Raw genomic sequence first — 24,629 nt, forward strand, 5'->3', positions numbered from 1 at the left:
TCTTCTTTTAAACACTGGGTGTCCGGCCCATTGCAGATTACATGGCCGTTCTAAGTGCACCTGGATGAAGACAGCAAGCCTCTGGGAGAGGAACTCCCTCCCAGCTGCAAACTACCACCTTTACTGAGCACAATAAATTAGGAATTAAGAAAGTCACCTGTATTACACCATCCTTTTAACTTACACCAATTGCTTTAGAGAGCATGCATATGTTTTCAGAGCCTATCCTGCACATGCTTGCAGCATATGTAGGGCAACAATACACTGTAAAACTGTACCACTTTTTAAAAGACAAAAGGGCTGAAGCTAGTAGCTGCTGCTACAATATTCACATTATGTAACATCAGACCTCACATTTTATCTTCAAGATGCGTGTTTTTCTCTCTGTACCAAAAGATACGGAAAACAGTCTTCAGAAACTAGGTGCTGAATGGTAGTAGGATAAGGTACCCTAAGTATCCTGACCAGTGCATAAATAGCAAAGTTAAATAACAGATACACTTATCAGAGAAAAACAAACTATCAACTTTGAACAGACGGAATACTTGCAGCTTTTTGTGTGTATGCAGTAAGAGTAACTAATGGCAATAGTACGTGAATTTGCTTGTGCCATATTCCAATTAAAATTGCTGAAGATGAAGGACTGTGGTATACAAATACTGAGTTCTCCAGGAATCAGCTCAATATGTTTTACAAGAAAGTGAATTCATCTATTGTTTAGATTGCAAGCATTATGATGCTGAGTAAGAAGCATCAGCTATGACAGTTCCATGAGGAATTAACAGATGGAAGATGGGCAAAGCAAATTATTCTGTTAGAATAACCAAATTTAGACAGGTAGAGGAGGAATCCTCACAGGAAGATAAATTTAATCTTTAATACGTTTTTCACAGCGTGAAATTTCTTTGATACTTTGACAAGATTGACACATTATCTGTACCTACTTCTAGTTTATTTGTAGGGTTTTTGCAGTTGCTGGTACTATTAAGTGTGTGTTCCAAAATTTTCATATTGGCCTGTACATATTGTATTATAACTTAAGGAATCACTGTTTTGCAAAAAGAAACAACAAACCACAGATATGATAAAACCTGTTTGATAAATTTGGACTCACATGGCAACTAATTACCTAAGCACCAAAGAAACAGGACCAATTCCCCGTATTCATCAACTACTTGTATTTTAAATATCAGTTCTTAGTTTAGTGTTTTCTTAGGCTAGGCTGGCATGTTCTCAGTATTTCAAGAAGACACATTACTAGAAAAAAATTTTCTTTATATATTTAATAAAGTTATATAATATATCAACAACTTTTGGATTTGAAGTTTTGTTTGAGCACTTATTTTGGCAAAAGTGAAATATTAAATACTGGTACTAGACATGCATTCCTTTCATTCAAGCTTAAGAAAACATTTACAAAGTTGACAGATAACATTTATTAAAACATGTTATACAAAAAAGGGGCACGGGACTCTTCTATAAGAAGAAAATATTGAACAGTAAAATTAAATTAAAACCATGCTGTACAATTAAGACAGCAATATTTATAGACAAAACTATCCAACCTCTGCAATACAAGCATAACATCTCACAAAATATCAAGATATGCAGTTTTACTATTATAAATGACTTGTTTTGAATAAAAACTTATAGCTCATTAAGGAAGATTCACTTGACTTGCATAAACAGTTACATTTCTGGAAGAAATATGGAATCCCATGAAGAACAAAAAAGGAGCAGCAATCGACAGACACAGGCTTCAAGCAAAATTAGAATTTACAGTTTAATCACATTAAAAATATACCATTTTGTTTTCCAGCATCTTCCCCTAGGGCACTGACAGTTTACAGCTTATAGCTAAATAACTCTAGCTACCTAATTAAGCATTTAAATGACAAAACGAAAACAAACAAAAACAAAACAAAACATTTTCATTTGTTGTTTTGAGAAAGGTTCTATTAAACCAAAATACTCAATATACTGCTATAGGTTCTCAGAATGCAGAAACAGGACACCTCACTAGCATCAGCTAAAGTGGTGAAGTTACAAGATCTGAAGTGCCTCCATTCCTTCAGATTCAATAGCACAGAGATGTAAAATATTCATTTTTTTTTTTTTAATAAAAAATCCAATATATCAGTCTTTGATCACCCTCCTTGCTTTTGGATCCAGGACAGTTTCTTAACTGCAAAAGCATCTCAGATGAAAAAAGAAAAAAAAAAAGCTAAGACCAAATATTTTACCAACTGCTTCCTTTAGAACCTACCTGCTCACTCATAAAATAGAGACAGTTGCTGCATGCAACAGTGAAGGTAATGTTTAAAAGAACAACAAAAAAACCATGACAGAACCTCCTCTCTCAGAAAGGTGTCAGATATACACCTAAACTAACAACTTAAGCCTGCTACGAGCTTTTTTTTTTTTTTTTGGAATGCCAGTTACATAGATTTCATTGTAATCAACATCTTTGTTATGGAATGGAATGAAAATGAATTCTATTATCAGTAAATGTTCTTACCACCAATAGGACAATGAATGGCTTCACAGTAACCGAAAATATCAATAGTCTCCTGTGCATACAATGATTCTGGTTTTCAGAAGATACTCACTTTACTACAGTCAACAGAAGACGTGAGCAACATAACAATGCACAAAAGTTGTGGTATCATTTAGGTGATGAATCTTAAGGGAAGATGAATGAAATTCACCATATACATATGCATTCATATTACACATTGATCGCTTCCCTCCTCCCCACAGACAAGAAATCATCTCCTGTCTTGAACAAATCCACCCCACAAGCAATGATTTATGTGCTTGGCAGAAGCTGTATCTACATTTCTGTTTGCTATCTACAGCTGTATTGGGCATAAATTGCAGGGTTTCAGTGGCAGTGGGCTGCAAGGGTGACACACACGGCAAGAGTCGTGAGCTGCCCTGTGCCCATCAAAATAGGTTCTAGCCAGCACTGAAACTGATGTAAACAACCCATTACATGCCAAAACTTCAATCGTCAGAGCACTTCTGCTGAAATACATCTAAGAAAGAGTGGCAGCTGCTATCAAGAGGTGTGGGGAGACATGGAAGGAGATACTCCTGGGAAAACACAACTGGAAACACATGAGGAGAAACTGAGGGATACTCTTGGAAAGACACAGAGGAGACGCTGAGAACACGTATCATGACCCACTCTCAGAAGGACGTGCTCCATGCCAGAGGAGATAAACTTCTGATCTTCTGAAAGACTTTGGCCTAGGCCAGAGCAGGTACACCACTGAAGAAACTGACGACTGGGGGAGACCCAAGCTGGAACAGGCACATCCCAGAAGAGGCTACAGTCCATGCAGGAACCATGCCAGAGGCAGTGACACTGACAAGCCCAGTGCAGCAGAGAACATTCACTAAGAAATGAAAAGAGCCAGACAAGCCAGTACGTATATGACCCCAACCTCCTGGGCAAACTGTCACCTCAGCAAGAGAATTGGAACAGACTGACCTAGTGCAACTCCCAGTGACAAGAGAAAGACTAGGAAGCTGTGGGGAGAAGAGGTATTAGAGAGAAGTTAAGTAGGAGGAAGGGGGAAAGGCATTTCTTTAAGTGTTTAATTTTTTGTTTTCTTTTTCTCAATACCTGAATCGATCAGAAGTCTGTTGAAAAGCAATAAATTAAATTCAGTAAAAACATTACAAGTCAACTGTTTTGCCTGTGATAAGCAAAAGAAAGTGGTGGTATTTTGTTTTGTTGTTTTTTTTTTTTTTAGAGAAATATCTCAAATTTCACTTAAATCCTCAATCCTCTCAATTAGATCTCGTAATAAATCATTACTTCCCTTCAATCAGTTGGTTTCATGTAAATCAACATCAGAAAGCCAAGTGTTACAAAAATCAGTGTAGCAACAATTGCTGGAATTCCAAGCTGATGTCATAATATGGGGTAAAACAGTAACAGGCAAACATTTAAAAGTTACTATTCATGCTAAACCACTAAAAAGAATATGGTTCTATAATATGATCTACTGGACCTGTTATAAAACCTTTAAAGTGTCTCTCTCAGTACATTTTATTTTAAAGCATTATTTCAAAGTAATCTAACTGCAAAAAGGAGCAACTTTCAACTTTGAAATGTCATGTGTAAAAGTCATTCCAAGCTGGTAAAAGTAACGGTTTTGCTGGCAGCTCTGTAGGATGGTCTGGGTTTAACAGATAGAATTTTTTGCTTGACCATGTTTCACAGCCAGGTGCTTCATAACAGCCTTTTTAATGGTTAAATGGGAAGAGGCACCCTTAACCTTTTTATGCAATACTAAAGTGACAATTTGAAAGGGTCTGAGAACCAATGTGATATACAAGATCATTCGTAAAATGAGTATGAGAATACCTTCCTCAAATGTGATGATGGTACTTGAAGAAATGACACCCTGTATGTAATAAGGCCTTGGAGAATGGACAAATAGGGCCAGCGAGTGCAAGAATTTTTTCCTCTACACTCATGTAAACAGGCAAGCATTGTAATTTTCTTAATATTAAAAGACAGCGTTAGCAGTGTGGAAACAAACCATAAAGGGAATATAGTTTCTAAGTTTAAAAAACATACTTATAAAGTTTTTTTTCTTAAATACAAAGTGCTTCTATACATTAAGCAGGTTACAGTGTTAGTGAGCAAATCCCTGTTTAGTTACCTTGAGTACAAGGGTTATATATATGGCCACCATGGTATGTTATAGAGTTCAATCAAGTGCTAAGAATACGAACTCCTTGGTGCTGACCATTCATGCCCATTGCCAGCAATGGTTTCATCATATTTGGGAATATCTGTTTTAACAAAATTCCATATGAAAAAATATCTGAAGCATTAGAAGATTAAGAATTAAGAGCCTCTCAAAAAATTAAAGTTTGTAAGTAGAATGCCAGAAAAGATGTTACAGTAATTACAGCCCACTGAGTAATAAACCCCAGCTTGCACTAGATATTCATGTTCAGGATACAGTTTGGTTGTATCTTAAGACAATTTGTAAGCGGGAGTTCAATAAAGCGTCCAAATTGGAATTACCTTAGTGTGTTTTTGCTACAGGGTCATCTGTTTAAGTACATGATCCTGCCTATTGCAGTATCTAATACATAAACCGGAGCCAGACAGACTTAGAAGGTTTTTGATGCTGGTTAATTTATTTCCCCCAGCACTGTACTTGGACATCACTCCTTCCTATTATAGCCTACGTATACTCTAAAGGCTCTTTCCTTTTTATATTTCAGTAAACTACAGAGAAGGGTTAATTGCTTTTGCATAGGAATGCACTAAGCTTTCAAACCCCAAATCCTGTCACATTTAAAACTGATGCGTTCACTCTACCTGCAGAGCTGGCAGCATCTCTCAAAATTACAAACACTCCTCTATATAGCTCCAGGAATGAGAGCACAGGATATAAATCCTCATCCTAATGAATGAGAGGTGCCACTTTCCCAGCAAAAATCCAGACTTCGGACATGAGCATGGTACCATGTTTTGCAGTACCATTAATAGATCCAAATGCCATACTTTCTACATTTTTCCCCACAAGCAACTTCATTTGAAGAGGTAAACAGCTCTGGCTGCTTATGATCACATGTAACCAGTCACAGTAGTTCAGTACCAAGAATCTGTATCATAATTCTCACTATTCAAAGAGTAAAGAATTAAGAGTAAAAACACGTATCAATGTCTAAATCATTTTCCTAAAGCATGTTCTAAAACTAGATAGAAGTTCTCAAACAAGATTTTGTACCAATAAAAAAAATTCAATTCATGAAGCTACGGAGTTTGGTACTTGCTACTGTAGTTAAGACAAAAAATCTGAATATAAAGCTAGGGTTTAGAATTTTGAGTATTCAGGGAGAGTTCCAAATGTTACACCTATTTTTGTTTGTTTGTTTTGACATGACATTTATTACACACACTTTAAAAGCTCTCATTATGTAGCAACCAAAATCAAGCCAAGCATCATACAGCATTAGGCCCTACAGGAGGCAGCTAAATTATATTTAACGCAGATTTAAGTTTACATGGTGCACAACTATATTTAAGTGCTTTACAGACTCTTTAAATAGAAACTAGCACAAAATTAAACAATCACTTCTTTCACTGAAGATGGAAAAAGAATGGAGGACAGATAAAGGAAAGCCAAATCACTTAACACGGCCTTTCATTAAGGCAAAACAATAAGTGATATTTAATGATGCAGGCTATTAATGATGCATGTTAAGTATGTTGGCAATCTCCAGTTTGAGGTCAAATTTTTTTTTTTAATTAAAATGTGAATCACAAGAATTTTATCAACAGGTAGCCCACGTAGCCTGGTATGGTTATCCTAATTCTCTTTTTCAGTAAGGCTACTTCAATTCCTGCTTCGTGTAAATGTTTGCAGAATTTGGGTCAATTTAGAGCTGGGTTTTACTGTGAATTTGGAAGACTTATTAAAACAACAGGACTTCTAAATACTGCTGTGATGATAATCACTATCTTAAAGACCTTATTGACCTCATTTTGCAACCACCTTTCTGATTAACCATTTCTACGTCACACGCTGAACACCTAGAATAATATTGTGGAAAATAAAAACTTTGGTCTGCTCATACCAGCATAATTATTGAAACTTTTTTTTTTTTTTAATTTAAATTTCACAATAGCAAGTACCAGACACTATTTGCATAATTAGTTTATTTTTACTACTCTTCTAAACAAATGTAAGCACTAATGTCTCAGTTCATCTCAGTAGTACTCTGCTCAGCTTTAGAAGCTTGGTATGACTTGGTACAAGAGGTCACATGCCGGTGAAAACTGTCCCGCCACATAAATCTTTTCCCACAGATGTTACACTCGTACGGTTTTATGCCTGTATGAATTTTCATATGGCCAACAAGATGGTGTTTCATTTTGAATTTCTTACCACAGACACCACAGCCATAAGGTCGAAGACCAAGGTGCATACTCATATGCCGATCTCTCTGACTTTTGTGTGTAAAGCTTTTACCACACTGACAAGGATATAGCTTATCAGCATGTGAGAATCCAGTGAGGGATGTTTCTTCTTTAATTCCTGCAGCCATTTCAATTCCTTCACCATAGCCTGCTGCTATCATAAGATCCTGTCTGTGAGCACTTAAATTTCCATCTGCCCTTTCACCAGAAAATTCTTCCATAGAAGAGCCATAGAAATCAACTTGTTCATCATAATTACTTTCATCTGCCTGTTCATCAAATTCTGCTTCCATCTTTTTGTCAGCTATATGAAAGTCTTCAACACCTGAAGACTGGATTGAATGATCTGCCTGAATGGCATTCACAGATTCAGAAACTTGGTGTTCATCATAAGGATTATCAACACCTTCACAGTCTTGTTCAAATCTTTCTGGTTTCACATGGATCCATCGCTTGTGAGACATGATGCTGGGTTTGCTATATATAGGTCTGGTATACTGATACTCTGCACTATCACTAGTTCCTTCTTCACCATCCTGACTTGTCATTCCTGTGCTAAGTCTATCATGTTCTGTTGAAGAATTACTGGGAAGGTACTCATGTTCTGTCAGTTGACACGACAGTTCATCTTTAGAGCTCTCTTCTTCATTTTCACCATCCCTCAGTTCCTGCACTTTGTGGAATTCCGTCTGTCCTCCAGAGCCGAGTTCAAAGGTTTCAGCAAGGCCATTGTAACTACTACTGCTTGGGGACTGATGATCACTGCCATGATTCATCTTCTGACAGAGAACTGTTGGATTCCCCTCTAGCACTTCGGTGCATTTATCCACTACATGCCACATTTGAAGGAAACTTGCTGCCGTCAAGTAACTAACAATTTCTGGAGCAGGCATTACCAGTCGACCTGTATACGTAGACAGAAGAATGTTTTCAAACACTCTTGGATTCATCACATCAGGCAGCACTATTCGCCTGCTATTTTTTAGGAGAACCTGATCACAAAAGTAAGGTGAACTAGCTGCAAGAACAGCTTTATGGGCTCTGAAGAGATGGCCCTGAACTACGATGGACACATCACATAATTGTCCTTGCTGGCGCTGCTGATTTAACTTCTGCAAAATGGTGCTAGAAAAATCTGGAAATTCCACTCGAAAAGAGCTTGACCCAGACTCCATTTCATTACAAATTTAGTGTTGTGCTGAAAGAAAAAAAAAAAAGATCAGAAATTCTGCTTAGTAAAGTATTGATCTTTCTAAAAAGGTGTATAAGGAAATTGAAAGCAATAACTTAAGCGGACTCATATGGAACTCAGTCCAATATTTTCTGGAACCTATGTCGCTGCTGTATTTCTATTGTTCCCCCTCACCTCATCTTTCTCTTTTCTCAAAGAGATATTGAGGCCACAAGTTGCTATGCCAGCATATTTTGCTGTTCTTCCATCCCAAAGGGCTCATCAACTATAGCAGGAGCTACAGAGAGTCACCCAGTAGACATAGGTTAATCATTTCAAGCATGGATTTAGGATAACAAGAACAGTTATTTCATGAAATTATAGCTACAAAGTTAACTCCAGGATGTTTGTGTTTAAAACAGCATATGAAAAATATTGCATTTCAACAGGCAACATCGTCTAACTGATCCCCCAATAAAGACCGACTGCACCTCAGCTGTACAGTTTTGACTGTATGCACCTTGTATATATGTAACAATGCAACAATTATATACTAGAAGCTCAGCTAACAGTTCAGGTATTTTTTTGCATTCCCACATGACCCACACATCTTATTATTGTTTAAATGACTATGTCAGCTTTGTGCTAGAATTCTTTAAAATGTCTGCTTTACGGTTTAAATTTGAATTTAAGATGAATTTCCATGTTATTATCAGGAATAACGACAGAAGATTAAATGTAAAAACAAAAAGACCACATTAACAGCCTGAATAAACTAAATTTGTGCAACTTTTCAATGAGTAAATTGAACACAATGGAACTCCAACAGAGTTGGAGTAGCAAGCAGTTTTCCTCTGTCAAGTTGTTTCTCATAAAACTCTCGCTTTCCTACTTAACGGATGGAGCTGCACACCTGAGAAAGAATACTTAGTAAATTAGCAGATAGCACACATACAGAATTTAAGACACTTTCTGAATATAATATTGAAATAGAATTTGCATTACAAATAGTACTCTGAAATTCATGTGTAATGAAAATAAGGAATTGAGAAGATATGATTATGAATCACCTCTATGGTTATTGTACAGACTCTCTGTAGTACTTTCTATGCAGTTATGTAACCACCTATAGAAAACTGTTCATTAGATGCACTGTGTTCGTATGCTGGTATATTGGCACAAATTTATGACTGCTAAGTGCAGAAAAAAACAGCAGCATTTGCTTGCAAAACACAGACTACACAGGAATGATTATGTAAAACAACATTTAGCCAATAGCTCATTATTACATAATCCTTTCCTTACCATTCAGATCTTTTCCAGCTCATATTGTCGACACCTTTCTCCTATTCCCCCTAAGCCTCAGTATTCCTTCTTTAAAGTTTCAAAGATAGAAAAGGATGACAACATATGGAGGTTAAAACAAGACATTCGCTGTTATCATCGATCAAGGTGAACACGGTTGCCATAGAAAAGAGAGCATTAGAGTCAGACAACCACCAACACCTTTCAAGAAATACAGCCCCAAACTCCTTGCAAATGCTGAAATGAGCATCCTCTACAGAATGTTGAAGATTGCGCTTTTTTTTATTTTATTATTAGAAGTATGGCATCACTGTGACTCTCCTACGTACATCTCTAACAGGTCATTCTTCCCAGTCTGTTTTCTTCATTTATGAAAACGATTTATAACCATAAATAATCACAGCAAAATAGACAAAATAAAAAAGGTACTGTTTTGACCACAGTGTCCTTTCTTGAAACTTTACACTAATCTCTCCCCACTGGATAGTGGGAGGAACTGGAAGGACTGAAAAAAAAAAAGCTCCCACTAAGGAGAAGGACAGACAAATGACTAAAAATGACTAAATGACTAAAATTCTGTAACCGAGCACTGTAACTGTCTGTATACAGTCACGCATCTTAAGAAATTGTTATTTCTTTGTTGGTTGAAACAATTGTTCAATGTAAGAGGTGTTTACCAACTACCTTGAGATCCTCAGCTTTAAGGCAGGAAATTAGTTTAGAGAGCTACTTTCCTACAAACACTGCCTCACTTAAATCAGGGGTGATCAGTTACATTCTGCTGAGACAGTCACCAAGCTGTACTAAGTGAAGAAATAGCCTAAAATTTGCAAATTACACTGCCAGTTCAACTGTTAACGTCAAGTTCTTTTTGATAAAGTGGAAAGAAAAATAATGTCAATACTTCATACACAGTACACATTAAAAAATATTTATTTTTAAAAAAAAACTTTTTTTTTAAATGCAGACACGTTAGTTCTTTCATAACATTCTCAGATTTAAGAGTCTGTTTTTCAATACTTGCATACCAAAAAAAAGATAAGCTTCTGGGATCTGTTCAACCAGAACTTAAAAAGAGAAATACCTATACACCCAGAAAAATTCCTGTTTAAAAATCAGGAAGAACCCTAAGCTGTCATCTTTCACCAATGTATGGTTGTTCACCACATAAACAATTGCAGGTGGGAGCAAACTTTCTTTTCAAAGCGTAAGTAAAATGTTTTCTGCTAGTGAGGCCGTACCCTTCAAGAATGTTTTCGGCTTTTCCCTCCAAAGAGGTTTCAACTCCCCCTTTTACAACCCGTTCTGTTGCTGCATTTTCTTTATCCCTACTCACAAAAAAAAAAAAAAACCAAAACAGTCTTTCAATTGCAGTTAATAGAAAATACCTAGTCTCTCCAGAACATTGAAACGTACAAGGCCAATATTACTTCCTGAAAAATAGTTACTTTAAGAACTGCCGGTACATAGCTATTTCAGAAGAAGGAAAGCTTTGAATAAATTAATTTCTTTCTTCTGCCACGGCAGCACCTCAAAACGCTGCTGTATCAGCAGGGGCAGACGTGCCGGCGAGCCCATGCCAGAGGCGTCACGGCCACAGCCGGCGGCCGACCCGCCAGTCAGCTCTGCCTAGAGAAGAGAAGGGGCCGGGCCGGGCCGGGCCCAGCACCCGCCTCCCGACCGCCTCCCGTGGCTCAGAGGTCCTCCGGGGAGCGCCGCCCGGCGGGGAAGGGCCGCAGAAGCTTTCGGCGGGGAAAGGGAGCGGGGACGACGGCGGAGCGCAGGCCTCGGTCGCCCCCTGGCCCCAGAGCGGACCCACGGAGCCAGGCCCGGCAGCAGCGCGGCCTCCCGCGCTCCGCGCCCAGGCAGCCACTCACCTGCGGGCCTCGGCGTCTCTCGCATAGCGGGCCGCGACCCCGGCTGCAGCGCTCGGCGCGATCGACGCGGCTTCCGCGGCCCTGCCAGCGCCGGAAACGCCGCTCCCCCGGGAAGGGCTTCCGCATCCCGGTCACCTGGCGGCCCCGGGCAGCCCTTCCGCTTCCTGCCGGGGGGAGGGGGCACGGGGGGGCGGGGCCGCGGCCCGTTGCGGCTGCTGCCGGCGGGCGGCGCCCCCCGCGCCTCGCGGCCGTCTCCGGTAGCAGCGGCGCGAGGAGCCGCTGGGGTCCCCGGAGGCCGTGCCGGTAGCAGCCGAGCTGGCGGCCTTGGGCCGGTGCTGCCGCCCGAGGGGCTGCCGCCCGAGGGGCTGCCGCCCGAGGGGCTGCCGCCCGAGGGGCTGCCGCCCGAGGGGCTGCCGCCCGAGGGGCTGCCGCCCGAGGGGCTGCCGCCCGAGGGGCTGCCGCCCGAGGGGCTGCCGCCCGAGGGGCTGCCGCCCGAGGGGCTGCCGCCCGAGGGGCTGCCGCCCGAGGGGCTGCCGCCCGAGGGGCTGCCGCCCGAGGGGCTGCCGCCCGAGGGGCTGCCGCCCGAGGGGCTGCCGCCCGAGGGGCTGCCGCCCGAGGGGCTGCCGCCCGAGGGGCTGCCGCCCGAGGGGCTGCCGCCCGAGGGGCTGCCGCCCGAGGGGCTGCCGCCCGAGGGGCTGCCGCCCGAGGGGCTGCCGCGACGGCCGCGAGCCCTCTCGGTCCGGCCCCGCGCCGGAGCAGACCGGGGGCGCCCGCGCTTTTCTCCCGGCGGCGCCCGTTCGGCGGCGCCCGGCGCTCGGCCCGCGGGCGTCCCCGAGCCTCCCGCGGGCAGCGGAGCCACGGCGGTGCCTGAGAAAACGGCCTTGCGCTGCGAGAATTTCCTCGTGACTCTGCCAGCAATTTAGTGTATTTCTAGGACTTTTTTTTTTTTTTTTGGCCTTTGAAAGTGAAGGGTGGTCATTGTACTCCTCAACGTGAGAGACGTCTCAGGAAGACCATAATGATAGATATCTGAATTGTTTTGCAACTTTTAGTGAAATTTGAGTTTGCCTCGAATCCAGTGGCCAAAAAAAAGGGGGGGCGGGAGGGGCGGGGGCAGTGCTATAAATAGCAATGGAAAAACGAAATAGTGCCAGTCTCTTGAAACGTAAGTGCTGCTGAGAAAACCAGGAGGAACTGGGTATTCTTGGAATCCTCTGGAGGGGAAAATAAGGCATATTTACTGTTTATCATGTCTTCAGCTGCTCTCTCAACACAGGAGGTGATCCACTTGGTTGCCCTGCAGAAAAAGATTTGGAAGTAGGCAGCGTACCCTGCCAAACAGTACTTGATTTTGCTGTCCTAGAAGGCTCTCTTATGCTTTACACGTGCTATGGACAGATACCTTATCTGCTACATAACAAGAATTACTCTGCAGTCAAACTGGTCATGCAACAAGCATATACATGAACTTTCCAAAATAAGTTGAGATTCCACAAGAACAATTCATAGGCTGAAAATAGATCAAAGACTTATTTTGAACTCTCCAAATAAGCCTGTGGCGTTCATGATAGTGTTACTGTGCCAGCATACTAAGGGAGCTCATAACTACAGCTAGTTCTATTTCTGTAAGGCATCAGGCCTCCAAACAAAAACTTAATGCAGTTTTTGGCAGTATCTCAATTCAGAGAGGCAACTATTTACTAGGCATTTTTGGGGAAGATAAACTACTGAAACTCTGTAACTCTTGCTCTAAGAAAAAGAAAAGGAGTTCAAGTATTATCTCTGTTACTGCTAGATGCTATGGCATTTTTTTCCTACAGTTGTTAAGGAAACAGCAAATTACCTGTGTTTTTTCTCTGCAAGACACTGCTGATCTAAGCAAGGTAGTGCCATTTTATTTTTCTTTCAGAAGTTTCTCATTCAGTTCAACTTTGTTAGAAAGAAAACATAACTAAGACTTCTTTACAAGTGAAAATCCAGCAAAATAATTCACAGTCTTCGAGATAACTGGCATAAGCAGTGACTGTATATATATATATTTAGTTTTGTCCTTTTTAGAGTCTCTGGGTTTACCTGGAAATAACGTCAAGTTTAATTTTTAGTTGCTCACATAGTACTTGACACTTCTATGAAATGGTCTTCAAGGAACAGAAATAGTGATTATATGTATCTTTAAAGTTATGTGTCAGTGAACTTACTTTGTTGACATTGCCAATTACTCAGTACCTTTTAGAATGTAACATTTCTGTAGCTTAAAGATGGAAAGGCTGGGAATTTAGGATATAACCTCTATTGGTTCAGTTTTGCAGGAGGTTTTATTTCTAGACTCTTACTGTTAATTCTGGAATAAATAAAGTCTCAACGTGTTTCATTGCTGTATAAGTGATATCATATACTTTGTCTAAAGGTCTCATACTGAGTGGGGCAGGTGAAGCTGACCTGCACAGAAGATAGAAAAGACCTTAGCGAGGCTGAAGAATTTGTCAAGTTTTTATTACCCAGCAGATGGTGCTGAAGGCCAGGGCAGCAGCACACCCATACTGTTCTGTATCCAAACTCTGAAGGGAGTCTTGCACAGAGGTAGCGCAGCTAGACATCGTTTCTGGTAATTTTCCAGAATCTGGAGATATTGTTGAATTGTAAGTCATCAGGATTTTGTAGAACAAAAAAGTCTTCAATTTTAATGACAGAAAATGTAATTTCATTTAATTTTATAGTTACTATTTACTGGGGTTAGTTTTCATTTGAAAAAGGCTAATTTCATCCAGTACTTTTCTTTGGTATCGCATCTATTGTTCTATTGCATGAAGCTTTTCCCCTAATAAGCACAGAAGGAAAGATAGGTTGATAGTTTGGCAAGATTTAAGTCACAGTTACAGCATGTACTGCAACAAACACAAACAAAAAGACTATTTGGGGAAAACTTGTTGATCAAAAGTACGTCTTCAGTTTCATTCCAATGCAGCATACCTACACTACAGGAAAAGAGCAACTTGCAGGGAAATGCTTGTGTGAGGAGGTTAAGGTTGGCTTTACCAATAGAAAGGCAGATTTATTTTTTTTTTTTAGAAAAGTGATGTTAACTTATTTTGTTGCCTATGGGAAATACACTTCAAACTGTGAAACATTTTTCTTCCTATAAATTTATTTGGTCTTAAGAATATTAATCATCAAGTATAAACTTAGTGATTAGCATTGATAAACTAGGTAGAATTAAATACTTGTTTGACCATTATGCTCAAAGTAACTAAAATTAGGTAGCATAGTTACAAAGAAGTATCAACATATGTTGTAATTTTTCCTGTGAAAATACATTAAATTTTAACAAAAAGCCTCTGATCTCTAATTCTCAGGTAACTTCACATAAAGCCTATGATTTGAAGGAGCTTATTAACTTGTTTCATTTCACGTTATTATTACCCAAATTAAGCATTTACAAGTTAACTTCTAAGATTAGGCCTGGAAATCAGGTCCCATGGAATTTCTTGTTTTGTGATAATATAATAACATAATTTGTGTAGTACTTTATTGTTTCTTCTTCTTGTTAGAAGAATCAACTGTATTTCATCATCTGTTGGTGTTCCTGTATGTCCATCTGTGTGTCTCACTTAAATGAGACTAGGGCTTCTAGTACCATGTTCCAAAGTTACCTTTTATGGTTGGCTTGCTTTTACTCTATTTCTCTAAAACAGGATAGATATTAATACTTAGAGTAAATATAGCAAGCACTGATGTTTCCTCAAAATAAAACTTCTAAAAACAATATTTATGCTTAATCCTTTAATCTTTAATATTTATTTAATAGTCAAAACATGGTAATATATAGATTTTTAAATTTTTCATAAAGACTTCTTCAACTAGTTTCAACTTATCAAAATACAGCAATCTGGAGAAATATTTCATATGGACTAAATACACACTACTAAAATGAAAACTTGTGCTACTCATAGGGTTGTTAAGACTGAATGAAGCAGCAAAGAAGTGTAGCTAGGGTCTAGTGGTCTGCAGTCCGCTGTGATCAGTTTTCAGCAGCATCATATAGATTTGGATCATACACAGGCTGTGGAATTCTTATCCCATGTCTCTTTAAAATTTCACCCAGGCTAAAACAATAGAGATTTTCTTTGATTTAGCTGAGCAAGAAAACATGTTAAAACACAGAAGGGAAGAGACGGAGCATGCCATTACACAGGGCCTAAAGAAGTTATTTGAGATGGTAATCATACCCATTTATCAAAATTTGGTCTATGCACATATTTTCAAGTCTAACAGTGCAAATTCACAGATTTTCAGTCCATTGCCTCCCTACATTAATAAGAAATCTACTACAAATATGAGGAAATAGACAATATTTAATACAACAAAATTATTAAGTTATCTTTTGTAGCCATTGTCAGAATGCATTAGCAATTTAAGCAATATATGAGCAAGATCAGCAGTAGTGCAAGAAAATTTTGAATGAGGAAAGAGATTTTCAGATGAAATTTGAAAAGGTAATATTTACATAGTATAGCAGCTGCTGCAGAAGAGAAATCTCTAGCACTTTAAGTTGCATCGTAGGGGAAAGAGTACTAAAGATGGACACATAAAAAAGGGGACATGTGACATGTAGTGTAGGAGACACCCAGAAGCATGTGTATTAGAATCTTGTTTGACAAATCATCATCATCATCATCAAAGGGACAGTATAATTGTCTCTGCACAGTGTTTTGGAAAAGTTGAACTGATAGATGACTGCACAATATATTAAAAATAATATAGGATCAAATCAGATAAATTAAGCTATCTCAACACAGAACTTAAAATTGCTGTATTGAAATTTAAGACCTAAATAGGAAAAATATAGCATCAGGACAGTACTATTGACTAGGCGATTAGGGTGATAACAATAACGGTAATGTACTAATGGAAACATGGCTTAGAGGAGAAGAAAACAATCAGCGATTTCTGCTACCAGCATGTAGATTGAGTAGATGTCACCTCAGATGCCAATACTAAGTTTTGCTAAGCTTGGCTACTGTTTTGTGAAGCAGCCAGATATGATTCCTAGAAGAGATGCACCTCTTGACACAGTAACAAGCAGAGTGTATGACCTGGCTCAGAATATTACCATCATTGAGACACTCTGTAGTGCAGACCAAAATGTACTTGTTAAATGCTTGCTAAAACCAACAACACTCAGAACGTAATGTTCCAAGGTGACATGAATGTTATTGTATGCCTTGAGCATATGTCTCCCCAAAAGAACTTTAGAAAGACCAGAATTTGTCAATAACAATTTGTAATCATGTTTCTTGGTAGCAAAGGGCTATGTTCAACTTACAGTTCACAGATAGACAGCAGGTGAATACAAGATCTTTAATACTTTAGACTTTCATAGTTAGCCTTGTCTAATTTAATGTAATAGAAATTGCTTTAAAAGGAATTGGATCAGAGTTTGTGGTGGTTTAACACTGGTGGGTAGCTCAGCTCCACCATGCCACTCTCTCACTCCCCTTCCTCAAAAGGCCAGGGAGAGAAAATATGATGAAAAAACCTCATGGATTGAGATAAAGACAGGGAGATCACTCACCAATTACCTTCATGGGCAAAACAGACCCTGCATGGAGAGATTACTGTAATTTATTACCTATTGATAACAGGCTAGAGCAGTGAGAAAATAAAATCAAACTAAAACCATCTTCCCCTTATCCACCCTTTTCTACTTTCTCCCCCTGAGCAGTGCAGAGGAATGGGGTATGAGGACTGGTCAGTACAGAACAGTTTGCTGCTTCTTCCTCCTCACTATCTTCCCCTGCTCCTGCGTGGGGTCTGCCCCACAGGATGCGGTCCTTCCCAAACTGATCCTACATGGGCTTCCTACAGACTACAGCTCTTCAAGAACTGGGTCCATACTGTGGGATCCAGCACTGTTTCCCATTGGCAGCAGCTGCCACCAGATCTTCTGCTCCTGCGTGGGCTTCTCTCCACAGGCTGCAGCCCTGGCCTGTCGTCTGCTCCTGCGAGGGTTCTCTGCAGAGCACAGCCTCCTTCAGGTCTCATCTGGCTGCTCAACCGCGGGCTCCTCCACAGGCTAGAGCGTGGAACTCTCCTTCACCATGGTACCCCAGGGGCTGCAGGGGGACAGCCTGCTCCATCAGGGGGCTCTCCATGGGCTGCAGGGGAATTTCTGTCCCAGCACCTAGTGAAACTCTTCCCCTCCTTCTTCACTGACCTTAGTGTCTGCAGGATTCTCTCTCTCCCAGTTGCTCACTCCTCTCTCCCAGCTGCTGTTGCGCAGCAGCTTTTTCCCTTTCTTGAATCTGCTGTCCCAGAGGTGCAACCCATCTCACTCATGGCTCAACTCTGGCCAGCAGCGGGTCCCTTTCAGATCTGTCTGGAACTGGCCCTTCCCTAACTTGGGGCAGTTGCTGGACTCTTCTCACAGAGGCCATGCTTGCAGCCCTGCCACTACCTAAACCTTGTCACGTAAACCCAATACAGTGTTAAATCCCATTAATTCTGAAGAGTGGTTAATATACATTATCAGCTAAATGAACGTTTTTCCTAACTTGGTACTTAAGCCACTAAAGAAACAATACTAAGGCACCATGATCCGATCATTATATGTAAAGTTTTATTATCATTGGATTTGTCTAACAGAAGGTTGGTCCATGGAGAATCTTACAGTCTCCTTCCAATTTGTGTGGGATTTATGGTATCTCTAAAATCAAAAAGTAAATATAAAGAAGCCTTAAAAACCTTCAGGTTTATACAGTATGTTCATTCAGCTGATGTCCCAAATAGATCATAAATATATATAGTCATGTGTTTCTCCTCCCCCTCCCCCCCAAAAGATGAAGGAGTATTCAGTTTGCTCCTGGTATAGGAGTCAGCTCCTCCTTACTAGTAGGCAAGCTGTTCAGGTACAGCCTCAGAGTGTTATCACAAGGGTAATCTAATTTCCACTGTAACTGACTGCACAAACCACTTTAGTAAGGTTGTATTATTTATTTTTCTCTAGACTGCCATAGTATGAACTTTGTACCTTGCTTGGCCAGCTAGGTAACATTGCTAAGCATTTGATAGGGAAAAAATAAATCACTTTTTAAATAGCAGGTTCCTGTAAAGAGTCAGCAACACAAATGCAATGGATATCTGACTCAACAAACTCCATCCTCTGGTTAAAATAACATCATAATTCTGCAGCAGAAAGCCCACACCAACAAAACACACAGTTCAGGAGAACTGTGAACCTGACTAATGCCAGGTTCATACTGGGGGCTGGGGCATCACTGACATTCTTAAAAGCTCCTACTACTTTCTCTGCTAAATTAGTCAGGTGCTGATGATTATTCATCTGCCAGACTCTTCTCCCATCCTTTCATTGAAACTGACTCTGACTATGTACTGTCTATGTGAAGTCAGCTGGAATGGGATACATGTGTGATCTAGCCCTGAACAAAGGAGTCTAATTCTGAGATCATGGTGATGAATATAAAATCATACCCTCTTTTTCTCCCTCATAATCTTTGGAAAATACTAAACCTTCTTTGGATGGATTATTTTTTTTTTTTAAATCTCTATTTCTAAACCTATGTGATACAAAATCTTAAATATGATTAACAAAAAAAGCATTCTCTTCTGTCCCACCTGATTCTTTGCCAATCAGGAAGTTTTGCACTTGCTTTAAGTTTAAGGAGTGTATACTGCATTGCTATTTTGGTTAACACTGTAAACAAAGATGTGGAATATTATATTGGTTCAGTACTTACACGGTATTAGCAGTGGTAGTCCCTGTTTAGATTCAGGATCCCATAGTGCAGAGCAATGAGAAAAGAAAGGATGCTCCTGCCTAAATATTTGTTGAAAAAGGAGTGCAAGACATGACAGCTGGCTGCAGCACACTCCATGGATGGAAGTGGGAGAAGATGGGCATCGGGGTAAGAGGTATATAAAATCTTAATGTGAAACACAGACAAAATAATTCCAAATAGTTACCAACCAACAGATAGCACTCACTTCTTTGTGTTAGCACCAGAAATATTGTGCTGTGAACTCCTATAATGATTAACTTCATAGGATTTGGGGAATTAACGGCTATTTTTGCTATTTTCTTCTGACCTTCTATTCCTGCATTTTCTTCAGACAAAGAATTGCATTCTACCTGCAATGCCAGTTATGATTAACCATGAGTGTGGCCTGAAAAAAGATTTCAGATTTTCTTTATGTGGCTTGTTCTGCTCTTACTGTTGTCCATGTGTGTGAAACACACTAACTCCTGGAACAGACATGCAGGGTCAAGGTTGTTATCTTAGATCAAAATTTCTGTTTTGCAAAGGAATCAAGTAGAAACAGCATTAACTATTATTTGTCTGTTTTACTTCTTCCTGAGCTTATAAATATTTGGATCAAATTCATGAATATAAGCAAGTATATTATCATTTTTGGTGCTCCCTCATGTTTCCCAACACCTGTAAATAGTGAAGCTTCAGTTTGGGATCATCTTGTGGCCATGACAAAAATATAAAAGCTTAGTGGATGCCACATCAAATGCTATAATTTTATTAACTTTTATTAGCATGTCCAAATTTACTTTGCATTTTACTTGTAGCACAGACAAGGGCCCTAGTAGTTGTTATAACCAGAATTAAAATGGGAGTAATAGAATTGTAAATTATTACGTAAAAATGCAGCTTCATTTTGTGAGGTAATTGTGTTAAAAGGCCCAGTAGAGCTTTTCTCATAGATAAGGGCACTGTAGCTTGCATATTTGACAGCACATATTCAGCCTCCTTTCATTCTCCTGATTTTGCTGGATATTTGGTGGATGAGGTGTTAATATTTTTCATTTCTTTCAGAAGTTGGGTGTTTTTTCAATATATCAGCTTCCCATCCAGGTTGGTTTTGTTATGGCTGATTTTGGTAGATAGCTTTGTTTTCTTTAGAGTCTACTAAATGAATGCACAGAACACTGGCTAAAATACCGGTTGGCAACTCAGCTGGCCTCTTTCTCTTACAAAGATATGAATTATCTGGCTCAACGTACAGACTGATTATTCCTTGGATACCAATTGCATGGAGGCTTCAGGTGGTTCATTAACTCATTAGCTTATCTCTCCATTATTTTTTTTTTTTATTTTAAAGAAGAATGAACTTAATTCAAAAGTATGTTTGGCTGTTGGCTGTTTCTTCTGTTAGAAGCCTTTGGGGATGTTGCCTCGTTGCTGCTCATGTGCTGACCCCGATGGTCACACTTGTAGACCCCTGATGATCTACTGAGGTCAGCAGGAAAACACAGTTGGTGTTGTTCCCAGAGATTTGACTACATGACACCACCTGGCCACTCTTGTCATTGAGTTGAACAGTTGGAAAGTTTTGCTTTTGTCTTCTTTTAAAACACCCCAAAATTATGTGAGGCATTTCCTTTTACTATTGGAAAATGGAAACGCTATATCTGTATGAAAGAAATTGTTTTGAAGAGTGATACTTGTGATCTCTAAAGCTTGAAATATTCCTTTTGTGTAATATTGCTGCCAACTGCTTACCTCTTTAAAGGAAATACTCATTAAATTTTCTCACTGCAGAATCAAATCCTTTATATGTGTTTCTTAAAACGAATAATAAAAAATATACCCTGCCCCTCCAATAATTTTCCCAGAAGGGAAATCTGAATTAAAACTCCTAGTTGCTTGGCATAAATTGCTGGACTAAGCTGGACTCTGTGAGTTATGAGCTAGGGCATTGTGTCCTGGCATGCAGTTGCACTGATGTTATTTTACACTGCTGAGACAGATAGAAGTAACAGGGATTTTTAACTCTAGTACTCTTTCTCTAATGGAATTTAGAACCATGGCTGAACTCCAAATGGGGAAAAATCTTATGCCTCTCTGAAGCTGAGTCCTTTGGTGCTAGGTGTCCGTCATTATCAACAGTTCTTCGTGTCATAGGATAGAAAATAAAAAGGGCATGTACTGTTGCTGTTTTACTTACAGCTAAAGTTAGAGTATTGATCTGGGCCTTGATCACTGCTGTCCTGTACATCATGTCACTGGCAGTACATGTGTATCCAGATCCAGTGAGATTCATTAATGTGTCCGATATAAATAACCACCAAAGTCACAAATTTATAGAAGTATATGCTCATCATATTACACATCTTCAAGTAGCAGAATGGCAATGCCAGAAGAAAAAATTCTCATTAAGATTTCTAGAAAGTTGTCATTATTTTAGGAAGGTTTCAGCACTTACATGCTGAGCTCCAACTAGTAGATCTGATATGGATAATATCTTAGAGCAGGTTTCAACTCAGCAACAATTTGGAAACAGAAATCTGAGATGAATCCATAGATCTCTTTTTTTTTTGTTTTGTTTTCTGCTCGTATCTTAATCTTTCTGAGCTTAGAGATCATAATTTTTCTCACTTGTCTTTAGTGCTTTGTTTTTATAGCAGTACTTTTTCCCCTCTTCTATAGTCCCTGCTGTGATTCATTTAAATGATTTGTTCTTAAAGTGGCAGGTTTCACACTTTTTCTATTATAAACAGAAAGTTAATGTTTGAATGTCAACTGTCAAACTTCCTTGACATTTGATGGTCTGACATAGGTGTCTTTCCAAAGCATACTTATTTTGATTTTGTGACAGAGATACTTTGGGTCATCTTCTGTTGGTAAACAAAACATCTTTCTTTATAAATCTTACAGTAAGTACAATAACGGCTTTAACTGCATAATGATGGTGAACAAATGTATTTAGGTCTGTCCCACAGCGTTCAGGTATCCTGAAAGTTTGTGTCCTCATTTGATCTAATATGATGTCAATAGTACCTTGATGTACAGTCAGGCCTTACTTAGGAAACTACTCAGAATAACAACCTCTGGTACTTGTGGACACTACATACATGCATAGAAAATTTCATGTTTCAGGAAACTTGAGTTTTGATGCCACACTCCCTGCTCAGATAAACCTCTGACTTATTTTCAGTGCTGCAGAAATTGTCTGAGAGACTGGAAATAGGGAGCATATTTTTTCTTTAATCTGATTCCTGCCCCTTCCTAGTTTTTAAATTTCTTTCTCCAAATGAGAGGAAAAAAAACTATACCTTTGTAATTGTAAAGGACAGTTCATTTACATGTTGCTAAGCTTATGTTCTACATTAGTATAAAACTATATATTTTAACAGACAGGCACCGTCACTAAATCCACTATAGCACTATTGTTCAAAAATGCACCAATCCATTCATCTCCATGTTATCTTACATTATTGCAGAGTTAAAAAATATGAGCATTAATGTAAGTCTAAGAAATAATTATATATGTATCAAATATTTATAGTTTGCTCATAAGAAAGGGAATGCAACAATGATAAGACAGGTATGCTTTACAACGTAACAAAAAATTATACATACAATTTTATGGCACTAACCAAGAGCAAGAAAGTATTGAGTTACACAACACCTTTAAATTTTAAATAGATGCATGTTGCAAAATCCCTTGAGCAAAACTTAAATTATACATTATAAAGGTATAAATTTCATTCTGCTTCCCAAAAAGGGAAAGCTTTATGCTGAGATGACCAACATGTGCTGAAAACAGATTCAAAAAAAGATGCTTGCAGAAAAAACAAACAAACAAAAAAACATATTTATGATTCAGCTATAGACTTGTCTTTATTGTACTTATAAAATATACATAGCCTTTTATTGAATTGCCTGCTGTCGAAATCTGCAAGAATTTTATTGCTTTTTACTGTCCTGGAGAGGAATAAAGCAGCAGCCTCTGTGTAATTTCATAAGAAGCGAGGACAGTAAATCTAATTTTGCTGGATATGGGATCAATGATAGAAATCACACAATGACCAAAATTTAGAAGTTTTGGAATACACAGTGTCTGTATGTTTTCTCCTCATTTGTATTTTCAAAGCAGTTTGGGGGATATAAATATTTGAATGCATTTCACATTTCAGTGCATTAAACAGTGAGCTATTTTAAGCTTTCTATTTATATTATTTCTTATAAGTACATTAGCCTGTTCCAATATTAAATCAAGGTTTCATTCTGTGCACTTTATATCAGTATCTCCTTTCTTTAACTTTCAAATGGGAGGTACTTGGCCTATTAATATGATGGGAATAAGTGAGGCTTGGCCACTTAACAAGATCCTTTTTTTTTTTTCCCCCTTTCCTTCAGGATAAATGAAGGATCAAAGCATGAAACCCCCCAAACTGTCTCTAGTAAAGCCACTAACCTGAAACTTGAAAACCAGGATATAATTTAAAGTAAAACATATAAGCTTAGGAATCTTTTGACAAGATGTACAGAGTGCTGCTGTTGGCAGTGTTTCTAACCTTGGGAGCCCTCTGAGTCTTCCCAGCATTTCCTGAATATCCATGGGAATGATGAACCAATATGTGATTAGTTTCTTGTCACATACTTTCATGAGTGAAATAAAACTCTATGAAAAAATTATTTGACCTCCTATCCTCCAAATATTGCAACATTCATCGATGAGTTTAGTTTAACAGTTTGAGGAAAATCTACAAATAAAAAGTTCATTTTCCATTGTGCGTTTTTTAGTTTTGAATCACGAAAAAACATTCAGGAGTCTATCTGCTCTCGTTCTGGAGGTTCCCAAAGCTTTTCATAGTTTAAAAGCCTGATGCAGATCAGTCCTAAGTTCTTGCAACTTTGATCATTGGGTAACTGAGGACGTACAGAATCAAACTGTTAAATTAGCAAATTTTCAGGGCAAGGAGTGAAGAAGGAACAGTAGTTCCACTGAAGGTTTTGAATTCAGGGCATATAAAAGGAGTAAGTTTGAAGATGGCCACAATTCTTACAAGAAATTAAAGACAAAGAAAGCAGTATTAGGCACAGATAGCTGAGGGAAAAAAAAAAAAAAAGAAAAAAAGATCTGCTTAGCACAGGACATGTAAATAAGAGACTATCTGTTATTGTCACTGCCAGAAAATGAGAGCATCTCTCCCTCAGTTCCAATGAAGTATGGCATGTCACTGCAGTGAGATTTTCTCACTGCCGTAAACTGAAAAGCCCTTCAGTCACAATAAAACCTGTCTGTGAGTCATAGATTTGTTGCTAACTATTTTGTTGCTGAAAATAATATTGACATCTTTTTATTCAGATTATGTTTGTAAAGGCTGTTAAAGTTTGAATTTTGCAGAGAAAAAATATCATACAGATCTCACATGGCAGAAAGATGCTACTCCATATGATAAACAGAAGCCTTGCAAATCCGAATGTTTACAATCTGAAACAAAACAATAGCAACAAAACAGATTAATTTAACCGGTGAAATATCTTTAAGATACTACCAGGTCAGCAAT

The 24,629-nt window shown here is 39.0% G+C and overlaps 1 protein-coding gene across 1 annotated transcript; it reads right to left on the reverse strand.

The window, feature by feature from the left end:
• Positions 1-2,368: 2,368 nt before the first annotated feature.
• On the reverse strand, positions 2,369-11,461 carry ZBTB43 (zinc finger and BTB domain containing 43). Its single transcript, XM_080561756.1, has 2 exons — positions 11,309-11,461; positions 2,369-8,153 (listed from the first exon to the last, which is right to left on the reverse strand). Exon 2 carries the CDS (start codon positions 8,128-8,130, stop codon positions 6,736-6,738), a length of 1,395 nt encoding a protein of 464 aa, XP_080417882.1. The 5' UTR covers positions 8,131-8,153; positions 11,309-11,461; the 3' UTR covers positions 2,369-6,735.
• Between the last annotated feature and the right edge of the window lie 13,168 nt (positions 11,462-24,629).

This window comes from Anser brachyrhynchus, assembly GCF_964034855.1.
Source record: "Anser brachyrhynchus genome assembly, chromosome: 19".
In the NCBI taxonomy this organism is placed as follows: domain Eukaryota; kingdom Metazoa; phylum Chordata; class Aves; order Anseriformes; family Anatidae; genus Anser; species Anser brachyrhynchus.